We start from the raw sequence: 13,284 nt of genomic DNA, 5'->3' as shown, positions 1-13,284 counted from the left end.
AATTGTTTCGCTCTTCGTTAGATATGCCGAAATCGCTGTTGTTGCTGTCGTTGGACTTGGCTTTCTGTTCGCGCTTGGCACCGGAATCGGCAGATGAAGTACGCACATCGGACTTAGAACTAGTACATTTCACAAGAGTGCGTCGTATGCCGTCGGACATATTAACATTTCATTTATCAAGCGACTCGACACTGCGCAAGTAATTGGCACGTACCCGTGGTTGCCGTCGCCGATCTTCATCATGTATATTTTCAGAGGGGCTATCTCGCTTTCGCCAAATGCGGACCTGATCCTTATTCTCCCCTCGCCTTCACTGTGGTCGAACTCAACCAAATCCGACTAACGACTGAGATCTGGGCCCCGGAATCCACTACGGCTCTTATTGTCTTCTGACCACATTTCAAGCTCACTGTCTGCGGTGTGTCAATGTTCGCACCTACACCAGCTGCCGGCACCGCGATACGTGCTGTTAGGACTCTGGTTTCTTCAATTGTGTCCTCCTCTTCTGTCTGGACAGAGTTCGCCTGAGCCCGAATCAATGGCTCCTGCTGACCTCTTGCAGGACAAAACCTTGCTATATGGCCTTCTGCCCCACACGCATAGCAAGTGACTGCGGCTCTCTCTCTCTCTCTCTCTCTCTGGTATTCGAACCCATCGTCACCTTAGGTGGGAAGCACTCACGCTGAAGTCTCTGGTTTCCGCTGGCTTTCCACCTCGGACTTTGATGAACCCGTTTTGTGTTCCTCGTGCTGTCACTAGGGAGAGGTGTCTTCAGAGTCCTCTTTACATCATCGAACCTATCTAGTCTCTCTGATAGCTTACTTGGAGACACCATATCGCACCATTCGTCCAGATAGTATTCTTTAAAATCTGCTGGGACGCGTTTTATTATTAAGATCGGTAATGATTAAATCTCTTAGTTGCTCAAACGCCGTGACCTCCAAAGCCGCCGTCCATCTATCGAAATAGGTACATAGTTCGTGGTAGAAGTCTCTCCAGGTGCCCTCTTGATTCTTGTGGCGCGAAGAAAACATCTGTCGGAACTTCTCTGGGGTGAGTTTGAATCTCCGCAATAATAGTTCTTTAACTTGATTATAGTCCTGTACTTGCTCTTCCGGCTCGCGGGCAATTAACTGGTTCATCTCGTAGGGAAGAAGTCCCAAGAGCTCAGCTAACCAATCTTCCCGTGCCAGGGCCGCGCGACTAGTTTGCCGCTCGAACAGCACCAGGTACAGACTTATGTCTACTTCCATCCTGAACTTTTGCATCATGTTCTGGAAATCCCGGCTGGGGGTTCTGCCGCACCCAGCCTGATTATCCTCCTCTCTTCTGGCTCCTATCTCGATCCTCAGTCTTTCGAGTTCATGTTCCATCTCTCTACGCCGCTCCTCCATCTCTCTAGCTCTACGCCGCTCCTCCATCTCTCTATCTCCACGCTGCTCCTCCATCTCCATCTCTTCTCTCTCTCTCCTATTGCCTATGATCGTTTTCAGCATCTCTCTGCATGTCGCTTCGTTGTACAGTTCACTTTCCTGTATGGTACTCACTAATTGCTTCAAGTTGAACTCCGGTCGGACTTCTATCCCAAGTTGGCGGCCATGGTCTCCAGATCTTCCTTGTTCCCATTTGCCAAATACGCCATCTTTATTTATCGTCTCGATACCGCCGCACAATACTTGCTTCTCTTCCCTAGGCAGTATTGCTCCTCCCAGCACCGGTTGACTTCATGAAAAAATACAGCGTGGGAGCTCGACGCTGCTGCTATCCTTTTATACGAACCGGGGTGGTTCTACCGTGGCTAGGAAACTCTTCTTCTAATTCAGCTCACAATCTTGAGTCGTTGAGGTCACGATCCTACCCTGTCGACTGCGCCAGTAAACTTTCCCCCGACATGATAATTTTAATGAAAGATAATTTCAGATTGATGAAAGTGATAATTCCAAAATAATAATGAGAGTGATAATTCCAGCATTAATGAAAGATAATTTCAGATTGATGAAAGTGATAATTCCAAAATTAATGAAAAAGCGGTAATTCCAAAATTAATGAAAAAGCGGTAATTCCAGAATTAAGGTAAGAGATAATTCCAAAATTTATCCAAAGATTATCCAACACCTCCAACGAAACCGTCCTGTCTCTTCGGTACAAACTTTCACACCTCTCTCCCTTTTTCGAATGTTTTAAATCGTTCTCTTTTCTTTCTCTCACGACTCCCGTTTTCTCCCAGGCCTTCTTTCCACTCTTTTCTCCTGAACCTTTCACCCCCCCCCTCCTTTGCCCCGATTTTATATATTTTGTGGGGATAATTTGTCCAATGCCAAGGAAAACTCAGAATTAACGAAAGAAATAATTCCAGGATTTAATAAATAAATACTTCCAGAATTAATTAAAATTTATAATTAATGGAAGAAAAAAATTCTGGAATTGATAAAAATTCAGAACCAACGGGGCAGGGGGGAGTAATTCCTTAATTCATGAAAATTAAGAATTAATGCCAGAAATAATTTAAACTTGGTGAAGGCCCCCCCCCTCCCCCCAATAATTTACCGTAAGTGTGGGGCCAGGTGCGACCACTTCTGTCGCACACCCCTAAGGGCGGTTTTGCGTAGGATGCCTTCTTTGCACTTGAGGCCATGAGCTATGCCCGAGTAGTCCCATGTATTATAATTGCTCTCACCGAGGCTCCCACTTTCTGCAGCAGGGGGGGCCCTTAGGCTGGGGTCTTTGGTGGGCCCCGAGGCCAAACTTTCACGGGCCTCTCTGTAGTAAATTTATAGCGTAAAAAAATATTAATAATCGTTCCGGGCTTATCGGCTGGAGACTTCAAGCATAAAAAAATATTAATAATCGTTCCGGGCTTATCGGCTGGAGCCTTCAAGCATAAAAAAATATTAATAATCGTTCCGGGCCTATCGGCTGGAGCCCTTCAGCTCTGCCTTTGTGGGGCACATGACCCTCATTCCTATACATCCGAAGCCGTAGGCAGAGCCAAAACTGGGGGGTGGGGAGGCATGCGGATCTGATGCGCGGACCAGAGGGGGCGCGAATTTCCCTTTTAACCTCTCTTCCAACATTACAACTGGTTGTGCCAAAATGCTTCCTTGCCCCGACTGACCGAGAATCTAGTTGCAGCCCCAGCCATAGGCATTGCCTTGGCGGGCCTATCCGTGACAGAAAGCCCTAACTACATGCATAGTACAAGATTCATCGAAAGACTGGTTATTTGTGGAGATGAAGATTACAAGGAAGAAAATTCATCACTGCCCCCCCCCGGGGACTCGAACCCCGGTCTCTCGCTTGCCGGAATGAATTTTGTTCCTTGTAATGTGATGAATTTTGATGAATTTTCTTCCTTGTAATCTTCATCTCCACAAATAACCAGTCTTTCGATGAATCTTGTATTGACAAGTGGAGAGGACATTTCTATATACATGCATAGTCCTTACATGGGGAGGCCTATGTTGCCACAGCCTCGTAGAACCCCCCCCCCCCCCATCATGAATCTATAATTTTTTAAACTTTTTTTCATCGTTATGAATTAAATGATTATGATTAATTCATCCTAATTATCCTAATTATTATCATTATTTTCATCATTTATGACTAATTCGTGAATTTTATAAACCATTGAGCTATTCATAAATGATGAAAATTCATTTTTATGTAGGTTTAATTGCTGAAAGAAATGAAATATATAAAAGAAATAAAAATATATACAATATAAAAAACATAATCAAAAAATAAATGAATAAAAATTCCAGAATTAAAAATTTTCAATTAATTTAGACCCTTTTTTAACCGGGTCCCCGGTAGCCCATGCCATTGCACATTGAATAAAGCTGTCGTGAATCTGGATTCAGAGTTGGCCTGTGGGCTTTGTGGAAAGTTTTTCCTTTTCCCGAAATGCTTTAAAGGTTGAAGACCCCTGAATTATGGACGGTTAAAATGTCTTTTTCATATAAAAAAAAGCTAAATTTATTTCAACAAATAGCGCGATTCGCCGATTCAGTTCAATATATTCTTGATTCCTTTTGAAAATATCAAACCAAATATAGTGAAAAAAGTAATGTGGCAATGTAAACGCGTATAGGCACCTTAGCAACGGATACCGTCCATTCGGCACAAACAAGCGGAATAGGGTTGCCGAAAGGCAGAACGTCACGTTTGCCTTTTGTCATCTCCACCCATCCAGCTTATATTACTGGAGGAATCATCCAGCCGCCGCAACGGCATAGACATCAAATGCAAGGAAATCACGTGACTCGGTGAAAACAGAGTTCGTTTGCCCATAGAAATGTACAATTCGGTTTCTAAATATTTCGTTTTAAAGATTAAAAAAAAGGATAGAGAACTCATTTAAAGATGAAAAAAGATTAAATTATTTATTTCATTAATACTGGAATAATTTCTTTCGTTAATGCTGAAAAATTTCTTTCATCAATTCTGGAATTTTCCTCCATTAATTTTGGATTTTCCATCATTAATTTTTTTCTTCATAAAATTTTTGTTTTATAATTTAACAAAGTCATTTGAAAAAAAAAACAAATTCAATCGTAATAAGTTGGTACTAAATCCATTTGAATTATTAAAGTAATGACGAAATTTTCAAGGGGGGCGTGTGCCGTCAAGCCTCCCTCACGAGCCGCTCCTGGATAAGTGTTCTTCAAAAATGGCTTTCATGCCTCGACAGAAATAAATTTCATTGGAGATCAAAAATTCTTGCAACAAGGGGTGAAGCCTCCGCCTTCACTTTTTTTTTCTTCATAACTTCAGTTTTTTTTATGAAAATTAAAAAATTTTCAATCGACTTTGAAAGATGCATGTTGCTTCCTTGCAGAAAGGAATTCAAAGTATTCCACTTTTAAAAAATGTCTCATAAGAGTATGCCAGTTTTATCAAAAAATCTTCATTTACAAAATTTTCGGTGTATTTTTTTTTTATTTCAAATACACACACAATCAGACATAAATACAAAAAACACAGTAAACATCAAAACACGGTACAATATAAACAAAAAAGAGAAAAATAAACACACATACTTTGAAACGGATTCGACATCGAGTGATATATACTTTTAGAGACGGGGGACACACCAAAATCATTCAAGTGCTTAGGGCCTTCAAATGTTTTAATCTGGCCCTGGTCGCTTTGCTCGCGGCTCCCACTATGTTCTTAGCCTTAAGAGATACATATTTTACTCTTACCTCTAAAATTATTTTAGTTCTACAAAAATTTAGCGATGCATTTTAAAGTACATAAACAAAGGAAAGTGAAGACAAAGGAAAATAATGTAGTGGCATTGCTTCTTTTTTTTCACAAATTTCTCGTTTCTCAGATATTGAAAGAACACCTTTCAACTCTTTTCAGAGAAAAAGAATGATGGGAGAAGAGATGTTGTGGAAATTTTCTTTGAAAATGGCAATTACACACTTTGTATGAAACATACTTGATACATCCAAACAACAGTTGGCGATATAACTGGTTTTTCCATATTATAATCCCTATATGGAAGATCTGTTCACTGAAAATTTCTGGCAACAAGCGGGATTGGCACTACAACAGGGGATGCTATAACGGGGTTCAACTGTACTTTCAAAATATGCAGGAACATTGAGATCACTCACATTTACTGTTTACGAAATCTGGGGATAAGAATGCACCTGTAGTGACCGATTGTATTCTATATCAAATGCTGCATCATCATCTGCCTAAGCGTAAAACACAAGCACAAATAGTCTACCAAAAGACACTTATTAGATATTTGGATGCGGCGAAACGCTGTTCACCTCACTGTATTTTAAACGTGCTACTTCATTGTGAATTATATCTAATCGAAATGTTTATGCCCACGCACATCTCGACTTGGTTGATCCTTTTCCTCTATCAAATAAGTTTACCCGTGGACTTTTTCTCAAGATGGCACGAGCCAAGTCCCATGGAAGACATCTCAGTCAAGGCCGTTGCTTGGGCAATGGATTGCTAGATTTGCTGCATCGATTATAACCATCAACCAATGATGAAAGTTCCAGTTCTCGCTCTTGGGTGTTCAGCAAATTCACATTATCCCATATGATACTGTAAAAGTCATACACACCTATAGACATCAAATAAAAGCATCATTAGACTTTGAATTTTTTCAAAATTTGTGAATGAATTTAGTTGAAATTATAACCTTTTAAAAAATTTGGGATTTTCATTACTTGGACCCTAGCAGGTGGCCCTCCACAGATCTTACCAAGGGACCCAGTTTTAGGAGGAGGGGGAGACCGTGAAATAAAATATTTCCTTTCATGTAAGTATTTGAAATTCTATCGAAGGCCCCCGTGAGAAATGTTGGCTTGGGGTCCACCAAAAATCTGATCATAGAAACCCTGCTCCAGGATGTGAGAGGGAGGGGGCATATTTTCTGTAATTATTCTTAATCTCCTTCAATTGTTTATTCCTTAAAAATTTCTTACATTGAACATTAAAAATGATTCAAATAGCACAGCACCAATATTATCAATTAACGTAATAAAGCCTTACTCCCATGTATAGCACTGAGTTTATGAAAATTGGGATTATGAAATTAACGATGTTTGCAATAATATTATTACAGAATATTCATCAATGCATTTCATGTAATAGTAAAAATGACCTCACCTGATTTTATATGCAGCTGTGCAGACATATATAGATTTATACTTCCTTCACCCAAAACAAAGCTCGCTGGCGGCTGTATTAGCTGTCGTTTTTGTTTCAACTATTCTTTTTAAAGGACTTGAGCAACAATATTGTTTATTTCCTTGTCAAGAAATGAATAAAATAAACATTTAAACTAGAAATTTATCATTAAAAAACTGCGCGCACGTGCGTGCTAACGGCTGTCAAAATGGCGATTATCAGGGAAAAGCAGCTTCTGTCAGGGAAGAAAAAGACCGGAACGTGATGACGTCACTGCATCGAAAATATTGCGAGTGAAGCCTTTCTTCTTCAGAAGGTGTTGGCTATAGCCCATAGCATCAATTTCGAAGCGGTGACAAGTAGTATATTCCTACAGTGGGCTTGTAATAAATACTTGCAGTAAGTTGTGTCATTGTCAGTAGCTATGTTAAGAATAAAAAAGCTCTTTCCACGACTGGGGGCAGCCGCACCCTTCTCAGCTGACCACAAAGAGCATTCCGATACGGCTCAAATTCTCGGATGCAGGCTTTGTGATACTCCCTAATTACACTACTCTGGCTCTGTAGAGAGGGTTTGTCACCTGCTGTTTCCAAAAAATATGAACCAGATACCCTTTTCAGGACAAGAAACGACGAAAAAGTTAAATTATGCTATTGTTCTCATAAATTCATACATTTTTTATTTTGAGTATTTTCCTAAATGGTAATTTGCGCAGATTCGTCACAGGCCAGTCTTAATTATTGTGCAGCACTCGGTAATACTTATATTCAATTCTGCGCAAGACGCATATTTTCAAAATGGCATATCGATAAATTAACAAAATTTTAAGTTGGCACTCTTTTAAGAAATTAAAGTTAAAAAGGAAGATTAATTATATTTTAATTCCATTTTTCGTGTGCATCCGTATGAACCTGGCATTTAAAGAATAATTAAATTGTTTTTTCACTATTATTTATGTTGTCCGGTTTCACTTCCTTTTTAGATGCATAACAAACACGACAAGTGAATAGTTTACATTTTGCATTAGTAATTTGGAACATATTATGTTTCTGTAATTACCTTTATTTCTTGGGATGAAACTTTCTGCGCTTACGTTCTAAAAATGCGATTTTATAAGCTGACTGTGACCCGTGACCACACTAGTGTGGCGCGTTCGTTCATTCTCGTGACGTTCAAACATGTGTTTGTTCGATATGCTCATTTACAAAGCCATCAGGAAGACCTCCTTTTCTGCAAACTATTGCCAACCAACACATCAGGGAGTGAGATATTTGATCTTTTGGACGAATTTTTCTCATCGAGTGAAATACCATGGCAAAACTGTATAGATGTATGTACTGATGATGCAAAGGCAATGATGGGCCACAATACTGGAGCAATTGCCAGAATTAAAAATAAGGCAAAAAAATGTAGCAGTAGCCATTCATAAGTGAAGATAGACTCGGAAGTCTGGGGGGGGGGGCAAGGTCATTATTGCTGGGGGGGGCACGGTGATGATGATGTCAATTCATACACAACCGCCCATGTAGACATTGCGTCTTTCATAGACACGCACTAGCATCAAGAAAAATGTCTTCCGAACTTGGCTGTGTTGAACGATGACATAAAACTGATAAACAATATTAAATCGCGACCTCTTTAAAAGCAGGCTCTTCAAACAAACGTGAGAAAACACGGGAAGTCACCATGTGTCTCTTCTGTTGCACACTGAAGTAAGGTGGTTATTTCGAGGGAAAGCGCTTACGAGTTTGATGGAACTGCCCGCAGAGGCAGCCGCGTTTATTATGGATCAGAACGTTTTATTGGCGACGGGTTTGAACGATGAAGACTGGGTTTGCAAACTTGCATGTTTGGCCGATATTTTCAACAAAATTAGTGAGGTGAATTACAAGGAAAAACCCCGGCATTTTTGATGCAAGTGCCAAAGTGAGGAAACTTGTGTATTGGTTGGAATATGTTGAAAACATGGACATCGATTGCTTTCCTCTAACAAAGAGCTTCCTCAAAGAAAATAATCTCAAAATTCAAGAAGCAGTGCAAAAAACTATTCAGGCACATCTCGAAGCCTTGAAATTATTTTTTGAATATTATTTTCCAACAGCTCAAGAGACGGTGCCGATGACTTAAAATGGGTATTGAATGTGTGCAGCGTGAACAAAAAGACCACCCACCTTAAACTCAGAAGAATACGAGGTCTTGATAGATTTGACATCACATAGCGAACTAAAAATTGCATTCCAAAACCAAAGCCTACCCAAATTTTGGCTGAAATTACAAGATGAATTTATAAAATCTTGTCTGAGAAAGCAAAATTAGTATTGCTGCTTTTTTTCAACCACCTGTCTCTGAGAAGCAGGATTCACCGCAACACAGAAACCAAAGTAAAATGTAGAAGCCGCCTGAATGCAGAACCGGACATTCGCCTGCAATTATCATCAATTGAACCTGAAATAAGAAAACTACGCAAAAGAATGCAAAAGTCTCATTAATCATTTATAATAACGCTATATTTGATCAAAAGTGGATATATTTTTCATTCATAATTTATTTAATATTATGTCTTAATTTAAGCCTACTTTCTCAGAAAGATAATTCATATGCCCACTTCAAAGGTCGGATTTCACGGACGTTATTATCGTTCTCAATCAGTAAATAATACTTTTACAATACAAATGGTTTGATTTATTGAAATTTGGAAGAGATTCTATGCATGGGTAAATTTTGATAATAACCCGTGTATCTCTCGGTTGTGTGTGTAAGTAGGATTATAAATTGAGATATTGTGGTAGATTTCAAATTTTTTTGGCAACTTTTTAAACATAATTTCATTGCATGGGCATTGCATAATTGTTTAGTTTTTTGTTTTACTTTGTATTTACCTATTAACCACTCCCCCGCCCGTTAGACCATTCAATTGAAAAACATAAGGTAAACTCTAGGGGCTCCGTTAGTCGAAAAAGGTTGAGAACCTCTGATCTCTAGTCCAATATCTACATTCGTGCATTCAATGTCCAATAGTGTGTTTTTTCAAAACTCTCAATTCAATTTAAGGCCTATAATAAATAATATAGGATTATATATACATTCTAATTTTTCACGTTGAACAACATAACGAAGATTCAATCTACCTGATCAACTGTGATTTCGCCGATCACTTTGCTTCCGTAAACCTCACGAAACTCTTTGACTCGTTTCTGATGGTCGACAATCGCCTTCGCCATCACCGACTTGAGGTCCTGACGAAAGAACGAAAAAAAAAAAATCAACACTACCCTCAATAAATCGTAGCGCAAAGGAAAAGTGTCGTTTACTTCGCTTCGAGAATATTTCTGTGTATATGAAATATTACTACAGTTAATGCATACGGTATGTTTTTTAACCCCTCTCAATATCGCATTACATGTTCAACCTTTTTGTATCAACACATGTGCGATTTCCCTTTCGCGACCATACGGTATAAGTATACGCTTCAGTTCGTTCTTGAAGCGTATAAGTATCATAATAAGATATACACACATTCACGCACGCTCGCTTCAGTTCGTTCTTGAAATATGTACAGATCGGGTGATGATGCCCTCGCCTTGGGCTGCCTACGGAAGAAAAATATCAAGAACAAAAAAGCAACACCAAGCAGAGTTCACTGAAGCGTGGAGATGGGTTTGGGCACCCGCATGATTTCACTAAAGGTGCCAACACGCGTAACTGCAATCTTAACAAGCATGTATGAGCAAACTTTTTTGCGCAAGCAATGCTTGAGGATATGTATGAATGAAATTTTTGTGCAAGCATCGTGACTGTACAAGCGGTTTGAAATTTGAGCGAATTTGATTATGCATGCTTGTTCGTGCAAGCGTAACCATATATATGCAGGTATACTTCACGCTTGTAAGCTCCGTCAATCTTTTTTCACGCTTGAGTGAGCTCTGCTTTGTGTTGGCGTTTATTCATGTACTTGAAGAATCTTCGATTATTTATATATATAAATTGGGGAAATAAATTAAATATTTTAATTCAAAATATTTTTCATACAGGAGAAAAGATAACGGAGCTAAATACAAAAAAACATTTCAAAGGGAGTTTATTTTTTGTTAATAAGTCAATAATTGGTTATTGCTATTGTAAATCATGTGACATTTTCTTTGGTTTAATTTCTATACCATCGAAAGAGAAGGCCAGCAAATCTCTCTCTCTCTCTCTCTGGATCTTCTTTTTTCTATTTACCCTCTCTTATCGCCATAATGCAGAGATAAATTCAAAGGTCTTGGGGAAGGGGGGGGGGTACGAAAATTATAATTTCAATGTATAAATATACACATATATACAGGGCTGGATTAACCATTTAGCAAAATAAGCACGTGCTCAGGGCATCAGGAGAAAAGGAGCACCACAAAAAATGATCAAATTATCTAGTATCATGTGATCCAAAAAACCCTCATTGAAGAAAACCCCGGCAGCGCCGGGTATTATAGCAGGTATTTTTATATTAATGTCCAACTTTTTTCACACTATCTGTCATTCGGCAGAAAATTCTCAAAGATCATACTAGAAATGAAAGCATCTTGAAATTACTTTATGACACAAGATGAGATGCACGTGCTATTTCCACAGCAATGATATTGTAAATCTCAAATCTAGAGGAAACTAATAATATTGCAAACTAGAGTTTTCACGTTAATGCTGAGTTTTTGGAATGAGATGTCACAAAATTTCCAAAAAGTAAGGCCGGGCATTCTTAACAGCAGCATAGGCTCCAGACAGGGCTGTAACTAGGCCGAGCAACCGAGGCCCCGAGCAGAATGGGGGGAACTGACAAATAATGTGTACACTTATTTTGCACACTGTTTTTCCTTTTAAGGGGCCCCCAATGTCTGCCCCGGAGCCCAGAGAAGGTATTCCACGGCCCTGGCTCCAGAGGTTTACGCAGGTAGGTGTCCCGTACCCTCAAAGTAACGATTGAACAATAAAAAAATATTTTTGCATAAAGAATTAAGTGATCTAGGTGATTATTCGAAGGCTCGTCGAAGTCTTCTGCGTTACCGATCAAGACAGTGTCCGTAGTCGAAAACGCAGAGTACAGGCTCGATAGCACTCTCGTCCTCTACAATACCTTGCCCACGGACGTAACTATCTCCGAAGTAGAACGGGGTGTCCATACGTGTTGATAGGGATACGAAGCATCAAGGTCAAGTGGAGGCTCGATCTCCTTGAAGGGACTTGCACGAATGCGAGAGGCACTGGCTTCTCCCATTGACGAAGGCAGCGACGAAAACGACCAAACCAACGACGAATTTTATTAAAACGAGGGCACCGAAGAACGTGATACACCAATTTTAATAGATGGATAAAATCAAGGTAGAATCGAAAGAAAATACTTTTATATGTTACCAAATCGTTATCTGTTATGTTAAAATTCTTTTTTGAATGTTAGTTATTCAAAATTTCTCTGGGAAGGTTCCTTGTGCCCCTCGAAATGTCGATCCTGTGCACGCTTTTGACGGGTCACCGGGCAAAGCGATTTTTCCCAGTCCCCATCTAGCTAAAAATAGCTGTCTTCTATAATTTGCATACTTATTCTCGAAAACTATAACGAGATGTAATTGTCACGAGGCCCTCTTGGTAGTTTCCCGAGACGTGACCGGATAGTCCCATGCGTCGAGAAGCACCGAGTAAGCCAAGTTATACAGAATAAGAACGTGAAATTAAAACGTGCAGATCTGCGGGTATACTAGTATATAATCAATCATGTATTACTGTCCCGCCCCCTAGAGGCATACTGGGTATACTAATATATGAATATGCCTGGGCGTGCTCGGTTCTATACTATACTATGCTGGAAATACTTCAGCTATTTTTCGAAATTCCCTCTCGATAAACCCTCACTCTTTCTGTTTTTTGCCAAGAACGTGTTTTGTTTCATTTTTTCCTTGGAATGTCGGTAGTTTTAGTTTGAAGAGACTTCATCCCATATGAACTATTCATGGCTAAATGGGGTCTTGATCCCTTATACTGGAGTCTTCGGAGGCGGCCTCAGACCAGAATTTTCCAGAGATTCCTCTATAGAAATGAAACGTGTTACGAGTGACGAAAAAATAATAAAAATGATTCAAAAATAAGTTTCCTTAACTCAGTTTACTTAAACTCGGCATTAACTATCTCAGAATGATTGAGGCAGCATATTTGAAGCTTTTGTCACTCGTAACACCTTTCAGAAGAGTTAGAGACAATGCGATTACGAAAGAATCTATAACACCTCATGAGAGGTTAACAGCAATATAGCGGTTTCTCGCAACCAGCAGTTATGAAGGTGGCAAAGACTGTAATAGATAAACAGTTCGTTTCTGCGAATGGTTGCTTTCCAGCTTCTTTTCCTGGGGAAGGGGGATATGATATATGTTCACTCAACCGTGTAGAATACCAGCATATGTTTATACTTGCACAAACGCAGGGCTGGTACGCGTAATCAAAATTCCTCAAGCCACTTGTACAGTCACGATGCTTGCGCAAAATTTTCATACATACGCTCAAGCATGCTTGTAGTTACGTGTGTAGACACCTTTACGCAAGAGCGGCTTGTACACACATGCATAATCAAAATTCCTCTAATCAATCAAGCCGCTTGTA

At 39.6% G+C, this 13,284-nt stretch overlaps 1 protein-coding gene and 1 long non-coding RNA gene across 2 annotated transcripts in view; both read right to left on the bottom strand.

The window, feature by feature from the left end:
* The window catches only part of LOC149088323 (citrate synthase, mitochondrial-like), a 137,958-nt gene that overhangs the window by 67,072 nt on the left and 57,602 nt on the right, over positions 1–13,284 (bottom strand). Inside the window, exon 3 of the mRNA XM_089246948.1 lies at positions 9,792–9,899. Within this exon, the coding sequence (XP_089103074.1) occupies positions 9,792–9,899 (108 nt within the window). The remainder of the gene's footprint in view (positions 1–9,791; positions 9,900–13,284) is intronic.
* On the bottom strand, positions 4,654–8,102 carry LOC149088324 (uncharacterized). Its single transcript, XR_016194457.1, has 2 exons — positions 6,643–8,102; positions 4,654–6,094 (listed from the first exon to the last, which is right to left on the bottom strand). It is a non-coding gene; the product is annotated as an uncharacterized LOC149088324 (long non-coding RNA).

This window comes from Pholcus phalangioides, unplaced genomic scaffold (genome assembly GCF_987345545.1).
Source record: "Pholcus phalangioides strain wild (caught in Gottingen) unplaced genomic scaffold, Ppha-v1.0 ptg000003l_1, whole genome shotgun sequence".
Taxonomy (NCBI): Eukaryota; Metazoa; Arthropoda; class Arachnida; order Araneae; family Pholcidae; genus Pholcus; species Pholcus phalangioides.
Note: the sequence above shows the minus strand (reverse complement) of the source record. Positions and strands in the feature narration are given on the sequence as shown.